Here is a 22,746-nt window from a genome sequence, read left to right as displayed (position 1 = left end):
TGAAGACTACAGTTAGCATGAGAAATGTTGCAGTTTTCATGCTCTGTTAGATGGAATTAATGCCAGAAGCAGACAGGCTACGCATGCACATGCTAGGTCAGAACAACTATAGTAAATTGCTAGCAGAAAAACATCATAGCAGAGGGTTCACTGCAAATCAATGTATATAAATTTTCTCATTAATTTCTTGATGATGCACGGGACAGAATTTCCAATCGGATTCAAGAAACAGTTCTGTACTCATCTTCATCTCAATTTCCGCTTGTGTGCAAGTGATGACGAGCTTCTCACAGTAATACTATAGCATGCCCCGTAGGTTTGACCTTTAAGAGGATTATAGGCCTTCGATCTGCAGAGGCCAACACTGGACGGGTGTCACTTTAGCACCTCCTGCTGATCCGTACAGAGGCTGATTGGTGAGGATGAGGAAGGATGAGCAGAGCTACATCGCTGACAGCTGCGCCCGAGAAGATGAGTGTGATTATTGACGAACCGCCGAGGGACGGGGACCGACAAACCACTCGGTCTTGAGTGTAAAGGTGCACTGGATGCCTGTGTGCGGTTATGTGTGTTCGTGTGGTGTTCAGTCAAGCAGTTCCTGCATTTTCGCTTTTGCTGTCTCACACCTCTGCCGAGTCAGGAAACCATCTCCGATGACAGCAAGCAGCAGCGTTCTAGCCATTTTATGACTGCCATGCTAAACACTAAGTCCAGTAATATAAAATGATGTTACCTCAACCCAGGAAAAAAAATACCATATCGATGGATTACATTCAAATGTGTTAACACGAGAATTGACGTGTATTCTGTCATGATCAAAAGGAGATGGACATTTTCAGGGTCCAAACACAGGGACGCGCTTTACAAATAGGAACAGCGAGATTATGTGACTCACCGCGATGAAGCTTGCCTCTTTAGGACTCCGCAACACAGACAGCCGCTCGCCCTCTGAGACATCAGCTCCGCAGCCCCTCCAGGATTGGCTGAAAGGAGGTGAAGGGGGAACCTTGTGATCATCGGTGCTGGTCCTAGTCTGGCGTAGCCACCTGTGATGAACAGATTCTATCAGGGAGCCTGTCAAATGTGATAATCGACACCCACACGAGAAGTTGATGATTAGAATGAAATCTGAAAACCCTCTGTGTGTAAAACAATGATACTATAGTATTCTAGATTATACTTTCAGGGTGAATCTTGAAAGTATGTCAAGCAAAGCAGATGTGAATCCAAACCAGCTATGTGGATGTGGTTTTCCAAGAGGCCCCTCCTCTGGTCCCCGAGGCTCACTCTCTTTCGCTCTCGCTCTCTTACTCTCGCTCCACTACAGCCTCTGAAGCACATGGCGATGGGGAGACAAGGCACTCCATCCTCATCTGGTTGTCTAAATTAAAATTTCATAGCGCCCTAGTCCGGTTAACAGTTCTGACTGGGCGCGCTCTAAAGAGGCTGCCAACCAGACCGAAATCTTGGCCAGTAATAAAAGAGCTTTCATCATGAACATCAGGGCCGGATATGGCTGGAACCTAAAGCCAGCTTGGGGAGAAAATAAACATTTGGGGAATGCTTTGTCGTTGGCTGCGGCGTTAAGTGAGACAGTGCGTAACCACACATTGAAACCACCTAAAATTACACTTAAATGTTGACCTGCTTGACTTTTGTCGGCAGAAGAGTGCAAAAATCGAAAGTCCAATCTGTCCCATACAGCAAGCTGTTTGAGCAGGCCAATGTGTCCCAGTGAAAAGGCAGCAGAAGACCAACACAGACTGCAGGGTACATGAATAATGCATGGGGCTAATGCAGCCAGCGCAGCCTCTGACCGCCTTCTTCTACACCACTGCCAAGGCAGGCAACAAGCACAGAAAAGAAGAGGGGACACTGGAGAGGCGAATGGGGGTTGCGGAGGTGAAACAGAGAACTGGGAGGCGGCTTTCAAGGGGGCTGAGAAAAGGGGACGGGATTGTGAAAGAGTAGCTCCAAGGAAAGAAAAGAAAGAAAGGACAGGATATTGGAGGGGGTGCAGAGGCTTTTAAAGAGGCCGAAAAGGGCCACGGCAAAGAAATGCACAGAAAGAACAAAAGTAACTACAGTTCTTTGCGAGGGAGTTTGTTCATAAGGAGGAGTGGAGAATGTTGATGAGTGCAGCATTCCTAAGGGCCAACATAGCCAGATGGCAGGGCACTGATGTATTGTATGCTTGTTGAATAAATTTTAAAAAAGCATACCTCTACTCATTCTATGTATACCAGGAAATGTTTTAGATATCACCTGCTGTTTTTTGTTAGCATAAAAATCATGGTTCGCTGCCATACACAGAGAAGAATGCCCAAATAGGGCTGGGCGATTTTAAGATCGAGATTGTAGATTTAAAAAAAAAAAAAAAAAAAACTGAGGTCAATCTCGGTGATCAGATGTGACATTTAATCGACCAAACATGGTGGAGGTAGAAACTGAATATAGCTTGGCACATAGCTAACAGTCTCTCAAAAAGAGTCCAATGTTGCCGTTGCTAGTTGAGTTAAACTGTAAAGCTAATCACGCATAACAAAGCTAAACATGCATAAGAATAGAGGTTGCCATACAAGGGCTAATGAAAATCAACATAGCTTTTCAATGCGTAACAATGAATATTCACAAACAAAAACATTAGGAACATTCATAGAGAAGAAATATAACACTCACAAGCATATGCTCTTTGAACGCTGCCAGAAACAAGTTATATTAGCTTAGCTTTCGTCTTTTTTCTACAATTGTTACTGCAAAGCGCAACACTGCCTCCCAGTATCCATGATGCTTAAGAGCATTCTTTTATTTCTTACTAACTAGTTATTGAAAAAGAGGAAAACAGTAGCGGATGCTGGTCTTTCGATGAGAGGAAGCTCAACGTGTGTCCACCTATTAGTGCTTTGTTACTGTGGAGGCCCTCAGCGGCACCCGTTGCTCGGTAGGGAAAGAAACTACAGTGCCAGAAGTCAGGTCTTCGAACACAGCCAGCTACAATTAAAAAAAAAAAAAAAAAAAAAAAACCAGAAGCTAAATTTTTCTCTTCGTTTTTATCAAGGAAAGTGTTGCTAGGATGTTTATGAAAGTATCCAATTCAACTCAGAACAATGGAATGAAAATGGAAAAATGCCCCCCGTGGATATTAATACGACAATCACAGATTTGCTCATTTCGCTATCAAAAAGTGATTTGAGAGAGAGAGATCATCCAATAATCATGCAAAGAACCAGAGCCGAGCCACCGCTCACTGCCCTTAGACGCCCAGAGACGCACAGCATCCGATGGGTGGAATAAACCTAGCCTTTAGCCAATGACACGTCTCGTTTTACTATAGTGGAACAACGCACTCTCTGGAGACGCACAGCTTCTACACTATTTAGAGGACCGTGAAGCTGCCCGAATTAATGAAATGCAAGCCGCATTGTTAGTGATAAGATGCTATTTTTGAACAAAAGTTGAGCGCGTTGTATATTTAGTCAATGACAAGTACACATAACAGTATACATTTGATCACTTTTTTTTCTTTGTTTTTTACATTTTGGGGAAAGCTGAGCTTCAGTTGCAGTCTTAAAAAATTCTTAAGGGTTTCTGTTCTTATTATCCCTGAAGCGGGCAGTTTCTATACCCATGGACTTCGTAATATATTGACTGGTCACTTTCCCCAGACCTTGCGCCACGCCTTCGGGTAGGGGGCCTGCCCACACCCAGCATCAGTCAAGGCTAAGTTATGCTTCGCAGTTGGTCGCAGTTATTCTCAAACACACGCAGCGATCCAACGCCGGATTTAGGTTGAAAAAGTACGAGCTGTACCGCATACAAACAGGAAGGATTGTCTCAGGAGTGATTTGTTCTAGGATTCAAGGTAATTATTATATTTTTCGTACCATGCATGAATTTCGAAACATCCTGAAAAAAATCAGTGGGAGAGATTAGCTGCTACGGCATTGGTGTCATACGCAATATTTTCGTAAAATAAATGCTAACTGCCCGTTTTGTTTTTTTGCTTTTAACAAAGAATCGAGACTCTTTTACATTCATATCTATGAAGAATACAGGGATTTAAGCATTTATTCACAAGACTTTTCAACGTAAAAAGCTCCCTGTAAGGGAGATTCTCCACAATTTCATTGTACAACTGTATAACGACAATAAAGGGCTATTCTATTCTATAATAAGTTGTAATTGTATAAAGAATTTATGAACAATCTATTTATATATTATTTATAATTGATTCTGCGTGTTTTCCCCAAGTATTAAGTTTCTGATGTGAAATGGAGTGATTTATTAGCTGTTGAGAACATGCAGTAAATTTTTTAAAAAAGTTGCTATTGTGGACAAAAAATTACATGATATGTTAAATATTGCTATTGATCCTGAATATATAGGTGATTTTCTCTGCATTTGGTGATTTTTGTGCATATAGTGTAAAATTTTAGAAATTTATAGCCTTTTAATTTTGTTATACTTATATAAATAATTAATCTGGATTTTATTAAAGAGCGACTGAATTTTTTGATGCTGCTGCTCATGGAGACTCATATATGCCTAAGGTAGGTGCCTGTTTCGGTTTTAGCAGCTTTAGTTCTGAAAATATTGGAATTTTAAGTTTTTTTTAAAAATAGGCCCCCTATGAATCGGCCCTGCGCCCCATCAATATATTATGAAGTCTATGGTACACCTAACCAAAAAAGACCCTAATTTTCCAATATACATATTCCTTGCATTGTTGAAATAACTTACTGATGACATTCTTCCATATTTATCTTTATTTCATATGTGAATAAAATGCCTTACTTTCTCTAGTTTCTTATGTTTTCATTGTAAATTCTTTAAAACTACCAGTTTATTTAAAAAAAAAAAAAAACTCATGAAAAGAATTGAGATCAGACGATATGAAATAAAGTACTGTTGGAGAGAGATGGTAGTGATCATTCGCTGAGTTAGGTATAGGGCAGTAGTGCGGCTTGTTGGACACCCAACAAGTTCTGTCCAGACAACCAGGAAGTTGGGAGGAAATTGATGTATTAACCCAACCAAATGGAAATTGCCCTCTATGTGAACCAGGGGAATCCATCCATCCATTTTTTTTCCCTACCTCATACGCTCACTAGGGTCACAGAGCTTGTGCTGGAACTCATACTGGTCACCCGTCAATTGCAGGTCATCCACAATAAAATTGATTTTAAACAATTACTAATGGCAAATGTTTTTTTTATTTTTTTTAAAGCTGCCAACAAAGCAAATCTTAAAACAATTTCATTGCAGTTGTTGCAGGGTGGCATGGTACCTTAGCAAAGGTGGGAAGTAACGTGTTACTTTTACTCCATTACATTTACTTGAGTAACTTTTTGAGCAAAATGTACTTCTAAGAGTAGTTTATTTATTTTTACTTTTACTTGAGTATATTTGTGAAGAACAAACACTACTCTTACTTCGCTAATTTGGGCTACACTACAGTCGTTACGTTTTTCCTCTTTATTCTACATATTGACTCTATTTTTGCCAGATATGCAGACAGTGGCTCTCTCAGTTTCACCAGTGAGATCTCGCAACTATAACCACATGACTCAGTTATACCAATCAGAGGTAATAATGTTTTTTTTCTCCACTAGAGGGCACTCATGCTCTTTGAATGGGTGATGTTTCATTCTTTATATCTGAATTCAATGATTTTGGTGTATTTTTGGCCTGAAGTGGCCATGTAATAGGCTATAGTACAGTATAATAATAACAGTTCATTTAGATGAAGCTGTGCTGAGGAAAAAAATATACCATTATTTTAAAAAACCTGACATTGCAAGCAGTTGTTCACAGTGGTACTCATTACTTGAGTATTCTTTTCAATAAATACTTGTTTAATTGTACTTGAGTAAATTTTTGGATGACTACTTTTACTCTTACTTGAGTAATATTATTTAGAAGTAACGCTACTCTTACATGAGGAAATTTTTGGGCTACTCTACCCACCTCTGTACCTTAGTGATTAGCACACTGTTCCTAGATTTGTGGGTTGAATTCAAGCTATGATCTTCCTGTTTATATACCTTCATGTGGGTTTCACTGTTCAGTTCTGTGAAGAATCTAACTTGTCCTTAGATAACCCTAACCATGACTTTTCAGCCATCTTGAATGCAGCATATGAAAGTGTACAATTTTGTGGTGTTCGGGCTAGGCGGAGATTTGCACAAGACTGGATGCAGTCTAGCATTCTACGCACTTTTATTGGTCCTCTGCCTTGCTTGCTATAAGCGCAGACATATTCCCACATTTCATTTGATCCCTGATATGAATTACTGAGAAAAGCTGACAGATGTCTGCTCGTCTACGTCTGCCATAGTATTCCATGTTCCCATGCAGTAGCTCGCTCTGCCCTGCAGCCGCCTCCAGTCTTCATTATGTGTTTGAGGTTATAAGGGCTGTCTCAGACTCCCAATCCCTGTGTTGCAACGTCTGCGTCTCATTCCTCCAAGACAATCAATCCCCCACTCGCCGCCCATTTTCCCACACAATAATGTCTCTCTGTCTCCGACAAAACAGTCTGTTGTTCAGTCCTGCGGTATGAGCACACATGCAGTTGATAGACGATGGTCTTCTCTCTCCTGCTTGTGAATAACAAACTTGAATTATTCAGTCAGCTGGCTGCACACACCGCTGTTACAAATACACCACTTGCGTGCACAATATTCACAAGCTTTCATATGACAAGCAAGAGAGAGCCTTACTTACTAACTAAACTACAGCTTTATTTGGGAAACGGAGCTATTAACATCTTGTTCTAAATCTGTCCTACACACACACACACACGCACATAAGCTGCCCTCCAGCTGAATATAACAGAAGAGGTATTACTCTTCATTTTCATCAATGTTTAGGCACAACTTAATATCACATTCGTTCAGTCACACAAACAAGACAAGCTTGGCAGAAAAATACTCTATTAAATTTCAATGACTGAAAGAAATGTTTAACAACTTTTTTTTCTAACCCTTTCAGGGACAGTTGTCAACACAGCGGACTACTGTTCATCGTTTGATTGTTTCCAGCTCCTCCCAGTTAGGATGGTTAATATATCAATAAAATTCTAAGAGCAAACAACACACCGGCCACACTTATTTGAATTTAACTCTCTATTATTCTTTTTTCAATTTATGAACATTTTTTAAATTATTTTTCAATTTTATTTATTTTTTAAATTAATTTTATTTTGACCATAATTATTTTTAGATATTTTTGATTACTCATTGCTTTTTTTTTTAATTAGCATTTTTTAAAAACGATCACAATTTATTTATTCATTCAAAATTGATCACTCAATTAATTCTTTCATTTTTAGCTAAAATTAATCATAATTTATTTCAATAATAGTAAAATTGGATGTCAAATATGCGCTGCAAAATTGTACCGTGAGACACAATTGGCTCCTAGGCCCCAGTTTGAAACCACTGTCCTATATGACTATAATAAAAACATTTAAGAAAAAACAATCATGATTTGTGCATGAAAGAGTTAAGAAAATATCATACAGTGGTATGAAAAAGTATCTGAACCTTTTCTCACATTTCTGCACAAAATCACCATCAAATGTGATGTGATCTTTGTGAAAATCACACAGATGAAAAGACAGTGTCCGCTTTAACTAAAACTACCCAAACATTTATAGGTTTTCATATTTTAATGAGGATAGTATGCAAACAATGACAGAAAGGGGAAAATAAGTAGGTGAACCATCACATTTAATATTTTGTGTCCGTTCTTCTGAAACCATTCTGAAGTTGATTTACTTCTGTGTTTTGGATCATTGTCTTGTTGCAGCATCCATGCTCTTGTTAGCTTCAACTATCTGAAAGACGGCCTCAGGCTTTCCGGGAAAACATCCTAATAAACTTTTGAATTCATTCTTACATTAATGATTGCAAGTTGTCCAGGCCCTGAGACAGCAAAACAGCCCCAAATCATGATGTTCCCTCCACCATCCTTAACGGTGGGGATGAGGTGTTGATGTTGTTGAGGTGTTCCATTTTTCCAATTCAACTTTGGTTTCATCACTCCACAAAATATTTTGCCAAAACTTCTATGGAGTGCCCAAGTGCCTTTTTGCGAACATTAAACGAGCAACAATGTTTTTTACACAGCAGTGGCTTCCTCAGCGGAGTCCTCCCATGAACACAATTCTTGGCCATAGTTTTACATATAGTTGACGTGTGCACAGAGATATTGGACCATGCCAGTGACTTCTGTAAGTCATTAGCAGACACTCTAGGTGTTTTTCACCTCTCTGAGTATTCTGTGCTGAACTCTTGACGTCCTCTTTTGTAGATGGCCGCTCCTTGGGAGAAAAGCAACAATGCCAAACTCTCTCCATTTGTGGACAACATCTCTGACTGTCGATTGATGAACATCCAGACTTTTAGAGATGGTTTTATATCCTTTCCCAGCTTAATACAAATCAACAATCGTTGATCGCAGGTCTTCAGACAGCTCTTTTGACCGAGCCGTGATGCACATCAGACAATGCTTCTTATCAAGACAATTCTTAACAGGTGTGTGTTTTATAGTGGGCAGGGTAGCTTTAAATCACACATCAGTGATTGGGCACACAACTGACAAATTGTTTGGTAAAAAATGGTTTCAATTTCTCTTAAGTCTCCTTAGGCAGAGGGTCCACGTATTTCCCCCCCTTCTGTCACTGTTTGCATGCTATCCTCATTAAAATATGAAAACCTATAAATGTTGGGTGGTTTTAGTTAAATCAGACACTTTTTTCACATCTGTGTGATTTTGACAAAGATCAGATCATATTTGATGGTTATTTTATGCAGAAATGTGAGAAATACAAAAGGTTTGCATACTTTTTCCTACCACTGTATCTAATATCCATTTAAACCTATGCATAATTTGTGAGTTAACAAATTAGAGTACAGAATGAAAGATTTACTTATGAAGTAAATACAAAATATGTGTGCGCAAAATTGTATTGAACTTGGAGTAATTCTTTAGTAGTTCATCTTACTTTTTTAAAATGGATGAGGTCAAATGCAGATGCACTCTTCAGTCACCTGGATTAATTATTTAAAACGACATACAGCCAATGAAAACATATTAACCTTTTCTTGTTACTTTAGTGCCATGGAAACAACCTCAAGGTTTTCTATGACATTTGCACGATCTCGTCGCCTTTTTACAATGAGCTCTACTATTTCATCACTCTTGTGTTTTGTTGTGTGTCATATGCAGGATATGTTCTTTGACAAAAAGGAAAAATGACAACAGTTTCCCTGTGTTTGAAGCCATTCAACAAAAAGGAAAAGTGATCAAAGTCGCAACCTTCTTTTGTTGAGTTTCCATGTTCTTTCTTGTGCTTGCACACGTTTTTTCCGAGTACAGCAGTACTACTGTTGGCATCTTTCAAATTAGAAAATGTGCATTTTCGGTTAATTGACTTCTCGTAAATTGTGAATGTTTGTTTATAAGTTACCTAAGATTTCCAGTCAGAAGGGAAAGTGAACAGATGTGGACCATAAAAACACATTTGGTTACATTTCCACACGGGTTCAAGCGACTCAACACAAATATTGTTTTTTCTCAAGTGGTGCAAAAAATCAGATATGTGTCAAGGCACAAAAAAATTTCGCACTATAAGGTGCACCTGACTATATGCCGCCATCCACCAAATTTCGCACGAAAATGGTATTTGTTCATAGATAAGCCGCACTGGATCATAAGCTGCAGCTGTCCCCACTGGGATATGAATATAGGATACTTACACCAAAAGATATTAACCGGTGACACTTAACGCATCAAACAACTAGGGGAAGACCAAATGAACCATCATGAAACTTTGAACCAATTGGTTGCAAAGCTTCATTGTTTTAAAAAGGTTTATTTGCCTATCAACGCTCCCTTGGGGGAGACAGTCAACCTCTGCTGCCACCTGCTGTCAAAACTGTTGTTGTCTAACATGCCTCCCAGCATGCTTTGCAGCGCTACAGATTTACAGTGGGGAGAACAAGTATTTGATACACTGCCAATGGGAAAACTAATTGGCAGTGTATCAGTGTATTGAGATATGTATCTCAATCAAAACCCATGTTTTGAGCTAAATATTTATTCAGTTACTGTTCCAGTTGTTTCATTAATTGCTAGTTATGGTATTTGGTAACACTTAATTTGACAGTGACGCCATAAGACTGTTATTAGACAATCATTATTATGACATTACACTGTCATGAGCATTAATAAATGCTTATAACAGATGTCAAATGATCTCTATTTTTAATGGATGTAAAAGATCCAAGCTTGACATGCAGTATGTGGAGTTAATGACATAATTTGTCGGATGACACTTACTGACATAAGCATTCAGTGATGCCCATGATAGTGTGGTCTTAGGTCTAATGACGCCGCTGTCAAATAAAGTGATACCTATTAACCCAAATAAATCAACAAATAAGCTGCACTGAACTATAAGCCGCGGGATTCAAAATGAAGGGAAAAAGTAGCGGCTTATAGTCCGAAATTTACGGTACTATAAATCAGACAGAGAACCACATTTATGAGCAATTGTTCAAAAAAGAGGAAACGGACTTGATTCTTTTTGCTATTTCCAATTAACGTTCAGACATAAAATGTATAAAATTACCTGTTGTGCATTTGATCAACTCTGAATAACTTATGTCTTGAAAGGCTTGATGGCAACTTACTGTAAATTTCAAAATGCCATGAACTGGCAAAAGAATATGAATTTGAGCAACAGACACTGTATTTGAAAACACATAGACAGAAAATATCTGAGATGGTGTATTGTTTAGCCTCTGAAAAACTAACAATATGACTGCATCTGAGTCATTTAATCTTGATTGTCGTTTTCATGTATTATTCATTTCTCAGTGACGCTGACTCCACGAGTGGCGGGGGTGCTGGAGCCTGTCCCAGCTAACTATGGGCAGGATTATCCAATATTTCTGTATTGTAGTATCCCCTAATGGCCGAGGACCGCACACAAGAAGAGCACAAAGACAATATTTATTACTTTGTTCAACACAGTAAAAATCTGTAGAGTGATATATTTTCTATTGAAAATCATGTTTCTATAAACAACTGTTTCCTGTGAGCCTGGAAAAGGTTAGAGGGATTTCCATTCATTTCAGTGGGGTAAGATGATATGATCACTTCGTGATTGACCGTAATGCTGGTTTTTTTTTCTATATATGGCGGAAAACACAGATAAGACTGAAAAAGCAGTTTCTGCTCTTGCACTCCTCTTTAAAAGAAACTGCAGTATTTTAAGCAAAAACAACTGTTGTGTTTTATAGAACAGTATGTCTATATGCTGCCATAGCAGATTCAAGGTGCATTAAGCCCCCGAACTATTTTTAATTTGTCGGTTTTACCCTGAAAACCCCCGTTTACAGACGTCGCGCAACCGCTTTTGATTCAACCTAGTCATAAAAAGAAGGTAAGTATTTATAGTTATTATTCAAAACGTCTGTCATTTTTAGCTGACAATCATTAATTGATGTCTAATATTTCGTTGAAAAAAAGAAAATGACTTTAAAAAATTATTCACTCGCATATTTTAAATTTTTAAACAAATTACGTCACAATGAAAAATTTGGCGTCTGTAAAAAACAGTCACAGATTTCTACCTCATAACTCGCTTAATTGTAGTTTTTTTGTTACTGTCCCATTTTCCCCGATATGTTAGATGATAAATAATCGATCCAAACAAAGAAAAATTGAAAAATAACGTTTAAAAGGGTAACTATATGAAAAAGAAAATCTCAACCACTCCTTGTTGTCTGCGATTTCTGTATCGCGACCCTTGTTATATCACCATGTTTCACCCATAAAATAAAGAAAAAATCTGTCTGTGGCCATTCACACCTGTGTCTTGACACTCAGTGATACATGCTACATGGAGTTTTTGGATCTAAACAAGGTAAGTACGCAATAATATCTTGTTAAAATCGTGGCGTCTTTAATTCTGCTCTTGCGTGCTCTCGTCTCCAGTTAGGGTTTTGCTGTTTACAATTTTTTTTTTTTTTAAATGCCCTCCTGTTCAAAATTTTTCTTCCCCCAGAAAATTGTGATTTTAAGCTTTCCAATGATGTATCACACGTGCAAATCGGACCATTTTGAAATTTGGACAAATTGGGGGTCTCTGAGCAGAACTTTAAGTCACCTAAGTGTTTTCCGCCATATATATTTTAATTGACACATAAGCAAGGAAGGGCAAGTTGGGCTGTACACGGGCATCATGTCCCTAAACAGTTTAGAGGTTGAATGCCTTGCTTATTGGCACCTCAGAGAGAGAACTAGCATCTTGAGACCCCCAAAGCCCAATTTGCCGGCAGCAGGTTTCAAGCCTGTCAAGTCATGAAGCCAAGTGCTACTGCTCGCCTGATGGTCAGGAAACTTGTAATCCTGAACAGGATGATCCTGTGCGGGCCTGCCACTGTTATTCCAGACAACACCACATCTGCTGTTCTTCATTCAACCGTTCCAGCTCATTCCATTAGCATTATGAAGCCTGGACTCAACGTGTACAACTCATTTCATTTCCCCTTTCATCAGTGACTTGGCGGGGCTCGCGCTCCCCAGCGCACTATGATATAATGAACCTTTTGAAGATTAACAGCGCACTGTGTTGTGCTACACGCCGCTATCGATGGTTCCGAGAGAGGAACATCTTGATCTCAGAGGCAGTCTCGCTGGATGTGAGAGTGTGATATAGTGTCCCTGTCTGAGACTCACTGTAATAACTAAAAATGAAAAGCGTTATCTTAAAATGAAATAAACACAGTACGTCTGCAAGTTTGAAGTCAAATAAACAAATACCTAAATCGAATTTCTATGCAGTTTATTAAAATTTTTGTTTTGCATATTCATACTGAAATCAAAAGGAAGATCTACTATAAGATGAATAGAAAGCCTTAGCTGTTCCAGTCGAATAACCTTTTGTACTATATGTTCCTAAATAGAGTTGGCCTACATTGCGGCACCGCTGCCAGTCAACTGTGCCATCACCATGGCGCTGTCACATCAATGAGGTCATGTCTCCCTTTTCCCCTGCAACACTGTGTACAGTCTGTTATGATTATGTTTGCCCTACCTTTCCTACTATAGATCCATCATTCATCCAAGCATCAGCATGGACTACAAAATAAAGGAATTGGGACACATGCATGAAGTGAAGATGCAAGAAAATACGGAGATGCTCCTCAGTGGCAGCTTCCACTTTCCCAGAAAGAATTCTGACAGATTTTGGAAAGTGTTTTCTCCATTCATATACTAGTAGTTCACACCAAATACGTCACTTTTTATGATGCTGGAACTAAAAAAAGGCTTCAACGGTTTTTCTTTCACCCAATAACCTCTCATAGTTGGTTTGATTTTCTTGGACTTTTCAATGCCTCAAAACACAAGTAACTACCGTGGAAGCGTCTAAAACTAAAAAATCTGCACCGGTGTAAATGGAATACAGATCTTCCATTCTGCGTGACCAAACAGGAAAGCGAAAATGTGTGCGTACGATGAAAAATTCAAAGACCGTGCACCCACAGCCATTCGCCCAAATGGCAGCTCTGCAACCTGCTATAGTGCAGCTTTTTAAGTGATTTGTTGGTTTTCGCGCCTTCAGTGTTGGGTCATGTTGTGCACTTTTGATATGTCAACATTCTACAATAACAACAATAAGAAGTCAGTTGTTTGTTGACCTATACAGATCATAGCCAGCAACTGCACTAGAGACACACAAAGGAGCGGAAGAGCATGGCAGGCCAGGCTGGCTCCAGTAAGTGGGACAGTGGAGCAATCGGCGAGCCAGTCAGAGGCTAATGCAGGCAGGCATCAAGACTTCCCTGATGTGAGACTTGTGTCCATTGCGGATCTTCTCTGCCAGCATGAGATCAGAGCATGCACATCCTATCACAAAGGAAAATGTAAACATATTGTACATCCCTGAGTCACTACACACTGCCTGCATCCACCTTTTTTGTATGTAGAATCCTGGGAAGCATCCAAATTTGAATGTTCAAATTGTTGGGAATAAACTTTGAATTTCCTCAATTGATGTTCATTCAGTAACAAAGACACATTTTGGCTGTGTTCAGACTGTAGGCAAATTTGATTCCAATCGGATTCCTCCTCAAAACTGATTTTTAGAGCTGACTGTTGACACAATTTTAACGAGTGTCCAAATCAGGTCTGTTCAGACTGGGCCACATTATTGACACAATTGGCAGTGAAAACAAGGCTGTGGCAATTCAAGCCTCATCCAGCATAGTGATGTCACAGTCAAAACCCATCTGAGTTGTTCAGACTGAGAACCATCCTGTCCATATCTGATATAAAACTACCTCCCATATGTGGTTTCAATCTGTCTCACAAAAATCTGATTTCTGTGCTTTGTGACTGTCCAAACTGGATGGGCTAAGAAATCGGATTTCGGCAGCCAATCTGAACAAGGCCTTTATGTCTTCTACATTTTCTCACCGGGAAAGGCTTAGTAGAGGTGTAACAATACATTGATCTGGATCGATATACCGATTTGTTAAGCACAATTGAAATCAATCAAAACGCAAAACATTGATCAAGATCGTCATCATTTAGATATAATGTTTGTTCAAAAGAACGGTTTACATTCAAATGTTACGGCAACAAAATTGTCAAAAACTTAATAACTGCTTTGTACTTTTCATTGCTTTAAAGTACGTACGACAGGGTAAAAAAGTCTTAAATAGCATTATTATGTAAATTAGAATCATATTTTGTGACGATCCGACTATATACAACAATTTGGCAAAGCAAAGATGACAAGAAATTAGTCTTTTAATCCACCGTCTAGCCACGCCTACCATTATAGGGCTCTAGCGTCCCCAACAGAAGGATGACAGGGGAGAATGGTTTCATCGTATTTAGTGTGCAGCCCATTGAGGGGGAATTATTCATAACAAGGAAAATGCAACGAAGACAGCTGCAAAATGTCAATGTTTCAGTCTCTCTACTCCCATATTTTTAAAGGATATTCTTTTTATCGAGTGACAGCTGACAGCTAGCAGACATGCTAACCCCAACCGAGTGACGTCTCAAAGTCTTATTTTCGCTTTCGTAGAGAAAAATCACACAAAAACTAGCCCGGATCATGTCACACTGCTGCGGGGTTGTTGATTGTCTTCGCTGATCAGCAACCCGCCCAGCAGAGAGCAAGTTACAGCTCGTTCCCCTGCTATTACGGACAAGAGAGCTCGCCGGGGAAGCAGCTGGACAAATTGGCTGACGTCGGAGGAACGCGTAGCTGCCACATGGTCAACACAAATATAATGAGAACTAATGCTTTGTTACATGGCGGCGACATGAACAAAGAGCGGCGTGCAGTTGTTGTGCAGCTAACATGACAGATGGAATGTGTCTTAAGAGATCTTTTCTACCTGCTAATCCGTGATGAAACGTAAGTAAATAGTCCTTTATTTAAAGACAGTTTGTTGTGTTTACTTTGCTATCGCTGTATTCGCGGCCATTTTTAACACAAAGTTGCCATTTCTGATGGGGTTGAAAATTTGACAGAACACCAGGCACATGAAGAGGGTAATAAACCGAGTATAGTGCTCTCCCGGCGGGAGGATGTGCGACAAGCCGCCGATGTCGTCGGCCGAGTCCACAAGTAGCATGTCAGCCACAAAATGCTAGCCACCAACATATTAAAATGATTCCAGTATTTGACATAATACAAAACACGATGTTTACTCAATTCCTCGTAAGTTCAATGGTCCCACAGCTTGTTTTGGCCAATATCCATGAAAAATAAACAAATTAAACCACAAAATCAGCTGAATCCTTAGTCTTTCTCATACAACAGTACAGCTGGACAGTGAACAGGACTCCTTCTACCGTACACCTCACAGCGCCCTCTTTCTCAAGTCGAGACTGGAGCCGGAAGTCACTCATTTTCGTGGCGCGGGATTAAAAAAACTAAATAATATAGCGATCGCTTCCACACACATCCAAGCGGTCCATTTCAATTAGGAGCATAAAATACCGCAGAAAATATGAAAAAACATGCTTTTTGCTGTCACAGGAACTTTAAGTGAAATGCAACTGACTGTGTTGACTTTGTTCATAATATTATATTAAATTAATCAAAGGCCTTTGAATTTAATCGACTTTGCAAATTTGGAAAGAATGGTATCTTCGTGCATAGAATTGATATGGTATCGTCATAAATTTGATGATTTACAACCCTAGGACTAAGGCTGTGAATTGCAAGTTTGTAGACATGGATAACTACTATTGGCAGTAATATACATTAAATCCATTTGAACTGGGTGGGCTGCCAGTGTTCTTACGTTCTTACTACATGTGTACATGCTCTTACTATATGCACTTGGGAAAACAAACTAGCCGGAATGTTTTGAGTAAAATGAAGCACAGTTATCCAAATAAAGAGAAGAGGAGAAGGCCACTGGAAAGATCCTCATCAAAAATTACCCGAGATTTCAACATTTTTCACACCACATATGTGGAACCGACACCTGCGAGAGCCAGATGCTCTTGCTGTTTGCAGTAGTATTTTTGTCAATGTCAGCAGAGGAAGACGCGGTAGTGATGAAGTCTGCATCACAAAGATTTGAGTATTAAGGTGCTGAAAGAGCAATTTTATATGTTGACGAATATTCTTCACGCATTGAGATGTTTGATAATAATCTCAAGAAGGATTTTAAGGGCATTGACTAAATCAGAAAATAGTAGAATTTTCATAAATTCACACTGTTTAGCCGAGGACAAGTCTCAGTCCTCCAAATCTTTAAAGTACACAGATGTGGCTGACTAAATAAACCCCTGAAGCACAGCAACATATGTTGCACGGCCGTTTGCTCATGTCAAAACAAAATATGTATATCTACCATTCCAGTAATTGACCATAAATTCCTACTTTAGAACATTTCCCAAATGTTAAATAGATTTTTGTGGAAAACTTTCTATGAATAAACAGGATCAAATAATGGAATGATGCTGATGTTAGAACCAGTCATTGCCTCCAAAGCAGTGATGTGTTCATGAAAGTGTGACCCTAGATGGTGTTAAAAACCATGTCGTGCATGAAATCAAAGCCCCGGAAAACCAAAAGACATTGTTCCGGTCTAGTTGTGTTGTCATGTATGGCACGGCCTGACGTAGTAGAAGAAGGCTGCCGCTTCTGGCCATAGGACATGAAGACAGGGGAAGAAGAAGGGGAAAAAAAGATGACTATCCCAAAGCACTGCCAGTCGCCTACGCCCATTCATAATATGAGCTTTACAAGCTCCACTCTTAAAATCCGTATGAATCTCAGCAGTCCATTGAGCTGTCAATGAACACAACATTGGTCCTCACAGCTAACAGAATCCTGAATGATTTCAAAAATAGATTTTTAAATGTCCATATGTGGTCACACACTGCCCCTACATGCCTCCAGAAAGCATCCACCCTTCCTCTGTGATCAAATTGTGATTCATCAAACAGTCAAATAGAAAGACTAAACAAAGGAAAAAGGTCCTCCTTTTGTCGTTTCCATATATAATCTTAATCGGATTTAAATATCCATCACTGTACTCAATCTGCGTGGATCGCCGTCAATTGAATGACTCGTTTAGCCGAGAAATCTCAAACGGAGAAGAATGGAACACAAGGTGTGAGGAAGGCGAGAGAGACGCCGCGGTGCGGCGCGTGGATGTCGTTTACTCACCTCGTGGTTTTTTAAGAGGAGGCTCGGCGGAGAATGATGCGGAGAATGTCAAGACAAACAGCGATTGTCTCTCCCCCGAAATATCCGCGTCGTGCTCCCCAGACCGGATGGGGATGATGGGGTGGTGGTGAGGTGGGGTGGGGTGGGGTGATATCTATGTGCTGGATGCTGTCATCGTGCCGGGACTGCTTCTCTATTTAATCCCCGGCCCTGAGCTCACAATAGACCCTCCCACCCTCCAACCCAACCCTCTTATTTCTCTGTCGTCTGCACACTGGACCCCAGCCCCTCCCCTTGCAAGGTCAAACAGTCAACATCAATTAGGTACGTCATGAAATACTTATGTCGGCCAACGCATGTAAATATTTAACTCATTTGGCTGCCATTGACGGCGATAGACGTCTATCCCATTTTGACCTGGGGCGTTTTCCCAGCGCCCGTTTGTTTGGATTGGACGTCTAACGCCGTCAATGGCAGATAACTAACTGGTTAACGAATCAAGTAAAGACAAAAAAAAAAAAACAACAAAAAAAAGATCATAGCATAATTAGCATTATAGTGAATGGAGCGTGTGCAATGATTTAGCTACAAATTGCTTAATTTTCAACCAGTTTTTAATTGGCTGTTTTTCCCTAACCATCAGAGAAGCAGGAAATTAACTCAAAACTTAATGATAATTATATATATTTTCAAAAAAATCTACATCCAGATAGAATTAAATCCACGTTAATATCATTCCGTTTGTAAATATGTCAATAATTCAGCAAATTAAGAGTTTTTTAATCGAAAAAATTACACACTTTACTTCCACTAACTAAGGGCGTCATATAAGTATTCCGACGCAAAATGGATGCAAATTACAAGTACGACGTCGACTCCGCCGTTAGACATCTATCAATGGTCCAAATACGGCATTTAAAAAAGGGTTTCAGTAAAATTCTTTCCTTCTCTTATTTTCTTTTTATAATTAGATAAGAAAAAAGCAATTATTCCCTTCCCAGATAGTAGACCGACATTGAATAAATGTTGATTTTCCATCAAAATCATCAGTATGGTTGACATAAAAATTTTCAGCGTCAAGTGACGTTGAAACAACGTTGTTCTATGGTATGTCAGGCGATAGTTGGGTTAACATTGTTTCATAGTTGATGAACTAATGTTGACATATAGTTGATTTATAATTGACCGGGAAATATGTTTGAAAAGTCATTGAATTATGGATGAGCGGGCGTATTGGTCGAAAACATAACATTGATTCAACATTGTTCCAATATTATCAATAATCGAAATGACGTAGATTGTCTTCGCCGATCAGGTTTTGTAAGGATTTCAACGTTGAAACAACATTAATCGAGGGTGCAAAAGTGATTCAACGATACAAGATCGATAGCGGAATGTTGATCCAAAATCTTTTCTACCATCTGGGTTCAATCTATAAACTTTTCATTTTTCTCTTATATCTATCTAATATTCTTAATTATTTTTTTTTAAATGAGGAGGAGATGGTAAACATCTTTGTTTGTAATTTGGTTTTACGTTTAATTTAAATGTACCGTTAACCCACACGACGGTCGCTGGGTGCTGGAGCCCATCCCATTCACTATTGGTAGGAGTCGGCTTACAACCTAAACTGTTTCCAAAAGTATTATTGTTTTTATATTAGTTTTTAATCACCATCTGTAAAATTTGTCTCTTTGAAATCGCCGTACTTGACTTCAACAACTTCCGGTACGTACTTCCGGGTCACCGTGTTTCTTCCATGCTACTCAATCGGACCAAGCTGTCGTTGGAAGAAGACGAGACAACAAAATCAATTTAAACCACGCCGATCATGTTTAAACTGGAAGGACTTGGGCCTAAAATGGACCCTGAGGAAATGAAGAAGAAAATGCGACAAGACGTCGTCTCGTCTTTACGAAACTTTCTTATTTACGTCGCTCTCCTCAGAGCCAGTGAGTACACAAATGACATTGGAATGCTGTTACACAATAAATAAAACAATAAAATAATGTCTTGTTACTAAAATACGCAATTATATTTATTGACGAAACATTTAAAACCTGTAAGTGACAAAAATCCAGTTTCCATGTCCTTTTTGAGTGGCGAACATAATTTTAACCCTTCCATGCACAAATCATGATTGTTTTTCTTTGTTTTTATTACATTAATCTAGGACAGGATCTCAAACTTGCAACCCTTTTGTGACTTCACATATATTAACTCTTCGGCTGCTATTGACGGCAATACACGTCCAATCCAATTTAATTTAGTGGCATTTCCCTCTTACACAAACTACCACACCACGTAATCTGTGACCTGGGCTGGCAGTGAATGAGTAAATCTATTCCTAGATAGTAGACCGACATTGAATAAACGTTGATTTTCCATCAAAATCGTCAGTATGGTTGACGTCGAAATTTTCGACGTCAAGTGACGTTGAAACAACGTTGTTCTATGGTATGTCAGGGCGATGGTTGGGTTAACATTGTTTTATATTTGATGAACTGATGTTGACAAATAGTTGATTTATGATTGACCGGGAAATATGATTGAAAAGTCATTGAATTATGGATGAGCGGGCGTTTTGGTTGAAAACATAACATTGATTCAGCGTCATTCCAATATTATTAATAATCAAAATGTTTAAACTTGTAATGATTTCAACGTTCAAACATCATTAATTGAGGGTGCAAAAGTGACGTTGATTCAACGATATAAGATCGACAGCGGACTCTTGTTCCAACATATTTTCAACGTCTGTCTGCTATCTGGGTTGATATCTTTTTGGGGCTGAATTTGCAACATTATAATCCTGTATTTGGGATTTCCTAATGCAGCCTTGACTCTTATTTCCAGCAAACCCCCAATAAATTGAGTTTTGAGACCCCTACTATAGGAGAAAGCCATTTTTGAATAGATGCCCACTTTAGTGACTGAAAAAGTTAAATGCATCACTTAAGAACCCAAAATGTTTGCTGTGTCCAAAATAACATTGGATGGATGTAAAATGCACTGGTATATTAATACAGCTTAATCAGACTGAGGCATGTACATGTGTGATTAAGCAATATATAAATACAGATCTGATAAAAATGCAAACTCGTTTGTTTTGCTGACTGATCAAAAATATTTTGTTTACAGCTCCGTATGTATTAAAGCAGCTCGACAGTATTTGAGAGGCGGCTCTCCTTTCCATCCAGAGGATCTCCGACCTATGTCAAAGGCATCCATGCAACATGATGAGTGGAGGATGTCCTGCATCTGCTCAATCTTCACCACCCGCGTGACATTTTCCTGGGTTCCTTAGTCACTTATTTTTTTTCTGTTCAAACACTGTGCAGTTTTTCAATGTGTTATAGTATGAATTTCCATTAGTACGAATTGATTTTGGATTAAATGCGATGTTCAAACTCATTTGGCATTCTATGTCTTCGTATTTTAGGTCAAAATGTTAATTTAGCTAAACCAAGAGGGTGGACTCTTCGTTCAATCCATTTTCGATACAAAATGAAATTAAATATTCAGTGTCAGGATTGAAAGTGAATATAGAATTACACAAACAATTTTGATAGTCAATACCTGCATATTCGTGAGTGGTTGGCTTTTACAGTACACATACAAAGTATATGAATTAAATCTGGGTTTCACATCCTAGTTTTGTGTATTGCAACCAAGGATTACGACCGGCAAATAATTGGGATTATGAATATTTTTGTAACCTACATAATGGTATAACTGTTTTCCAAAGCAAACAGATGTTTGCAAATGTCTAAATTTCATTCATTACAAAGATACTCCATCAATGAGGACAGAAATACTTTCAAACCTTTAATTTAGGAAAAACAAAATCTGATCTCTATTTTGTTGAATGTCTTAGTCAACCCACTCTACTTTCAAAGGTATTACCTGAAGAAAAATGAATTAAAAATTTATAAATACATGGATGTTTTTGCATAGATTTTTATTTTTCGGTTAAGCAGTTTCTCAATTTTGTCCACACCAACTGCATCAAGTTGTGGGATGTCCCTGCCTGGATGTATCAAGAAACAAAAAACCAACATTCTACTGTTCGCATTCCTCAAATTGCGAGTGGCTGAGGAGAAATGTAACAAAGTGCATCTAATTTTGTCCACTATGTTGATGTCAAAACTGAAAACTGCGTGAGCCATGTTATTTATGAACAGGCATATATTCGGCTTAGACTCCAACAGACTCTGATGGCTGGATGGAGCCCTGGTGGCCATTATGCTTGCTTCATACTTTTATGTCATTGGCGTAACTACCTGCCAATCAAACACAGCGGAACTAGCGTTGAAGGAGAATCTTTGTGTCAAAATGATTCAATCGAAAAAAAAGTGCCTTCAAAACTTTTTCCACTTTAAAAAAAAAAAAAAAAGTGTGTTCAAAACTTTTTCCACTTCGAAAAAAAAAAAGTTTAAAACTTTTTGCTTTTCAAAAAAAGTGACACTTCAATTAAAAAAAATATATATTTCAAATAAAAAATATATTTAAAAAAAAAAAGTTTTTGCAAATGATTTTTTTCTTTGATTAAAAAGTTTTTTGATTAAAGCAACTTTTATTGCGATTGAATGATTTTGACACAAATGTCCTACCCCTAATATGGCTCAAACACAAAAAGGATTGCTTCAATCAAAGAAAACAGTTTGAATGAAAAATAAAGTGTTCAAATGCGAATTTCTGAGTCTCAAATATTTTTTCACATTCAAACCTTTTTTTCTACGATTGATTTAAAAAAAAAAAAAATGATTGAAGTGATTTTTCTTTTGAAAATATATATTTTTTTTTTGTTTGAAGCAATTTATTTTTTGATTGAATAATAAAGACACAAATGTCCTAGCCAAAATGTGGTCCAAACGGAAAATTACATGACTTCAATCAAAAATGGTGTTTCAATTAAAAAAAACTTGACTTTGATCAAAAAAATAAAATTCAATCAAAGAAAAATAGTTTTCAAATATATTCTTTTGAGTTTCAAATTTATTTTTGCATTCAAACACATTTTT

At 38.4% G+C, this 22,746-nt stretch overlaps 2 protein-coding genes across 3 annotated transcripts in view; one reads left to right on the top strand and one right to left on the bottom strand.

Moving 5' to 3' along the window:
• The window catches only part of frmpd1b (FERM and PDZ domain containing 1b), a 61,199-nt gene extending 43,261 nt beyond the window's left edge, over positions 1–17,938 (bottom strand). The window contains exons 1-2 of one of the 2 annotated variants that reach the window (XM_057850113.1): positions 17,723–17,938; positions 896–1,046 (exon numbers count right to left, since the gene is read on the bottom strand). The gene's annotated coding sequence lies outside the window, so the exon portion shown is untranslated. The remainder of the gene's footprint in view (positions 1–895; positions 1,047–17,722) is intronic. The other variant, XM_057850114.1, reaches the window with a different exon arrangement.
• A 1,496-nt stretch (positions 17,939–19,434) lies between these two features.
• On the top strand, positions 19,435–21,136 carry tomm5 (translocase of outer mitochondrial membrane 5 homolog (yeast)). The gene is made up of 2 exons (XM_057850698.1): positions 19,435–19,674; positions 20,864–21,136. Exons 1-2 carry the CDS (start codon positions 19,554–19,556, stop codon positions 20,896–20,898), a joined length of 156 nt encoding a protein of 51 aa, XP_057706681.1. The 5' UTR covers positions 19,435–19,553; the 3' UTR covers positions 20,899–21,136.
• The last annotated feature ends 1,610 nt before the right edge of the window (positions 21,137–22,746 follow it).

The sequence above is a fragment of the Corythoichthys intestinalis genome, chromosome 11 (assembly GCF_030265065.1).
Source record: "Corythoichthys intestinalis isolate RoL2023-P3 chromosome 11, ASM3026506v1, whole genome shotgun sequence".
Taxonomy (NCBI): domain Eukaryota; kingdom Metazoa; phylum Chordata; class Actinopteri; order Syngnathiformes; family Syngnathidae; genus Corythoichthys; species Corythoichthys intestinalis.
This window is presented reverse-complemented; position numbering and strand designations above follow the sequence as displayed.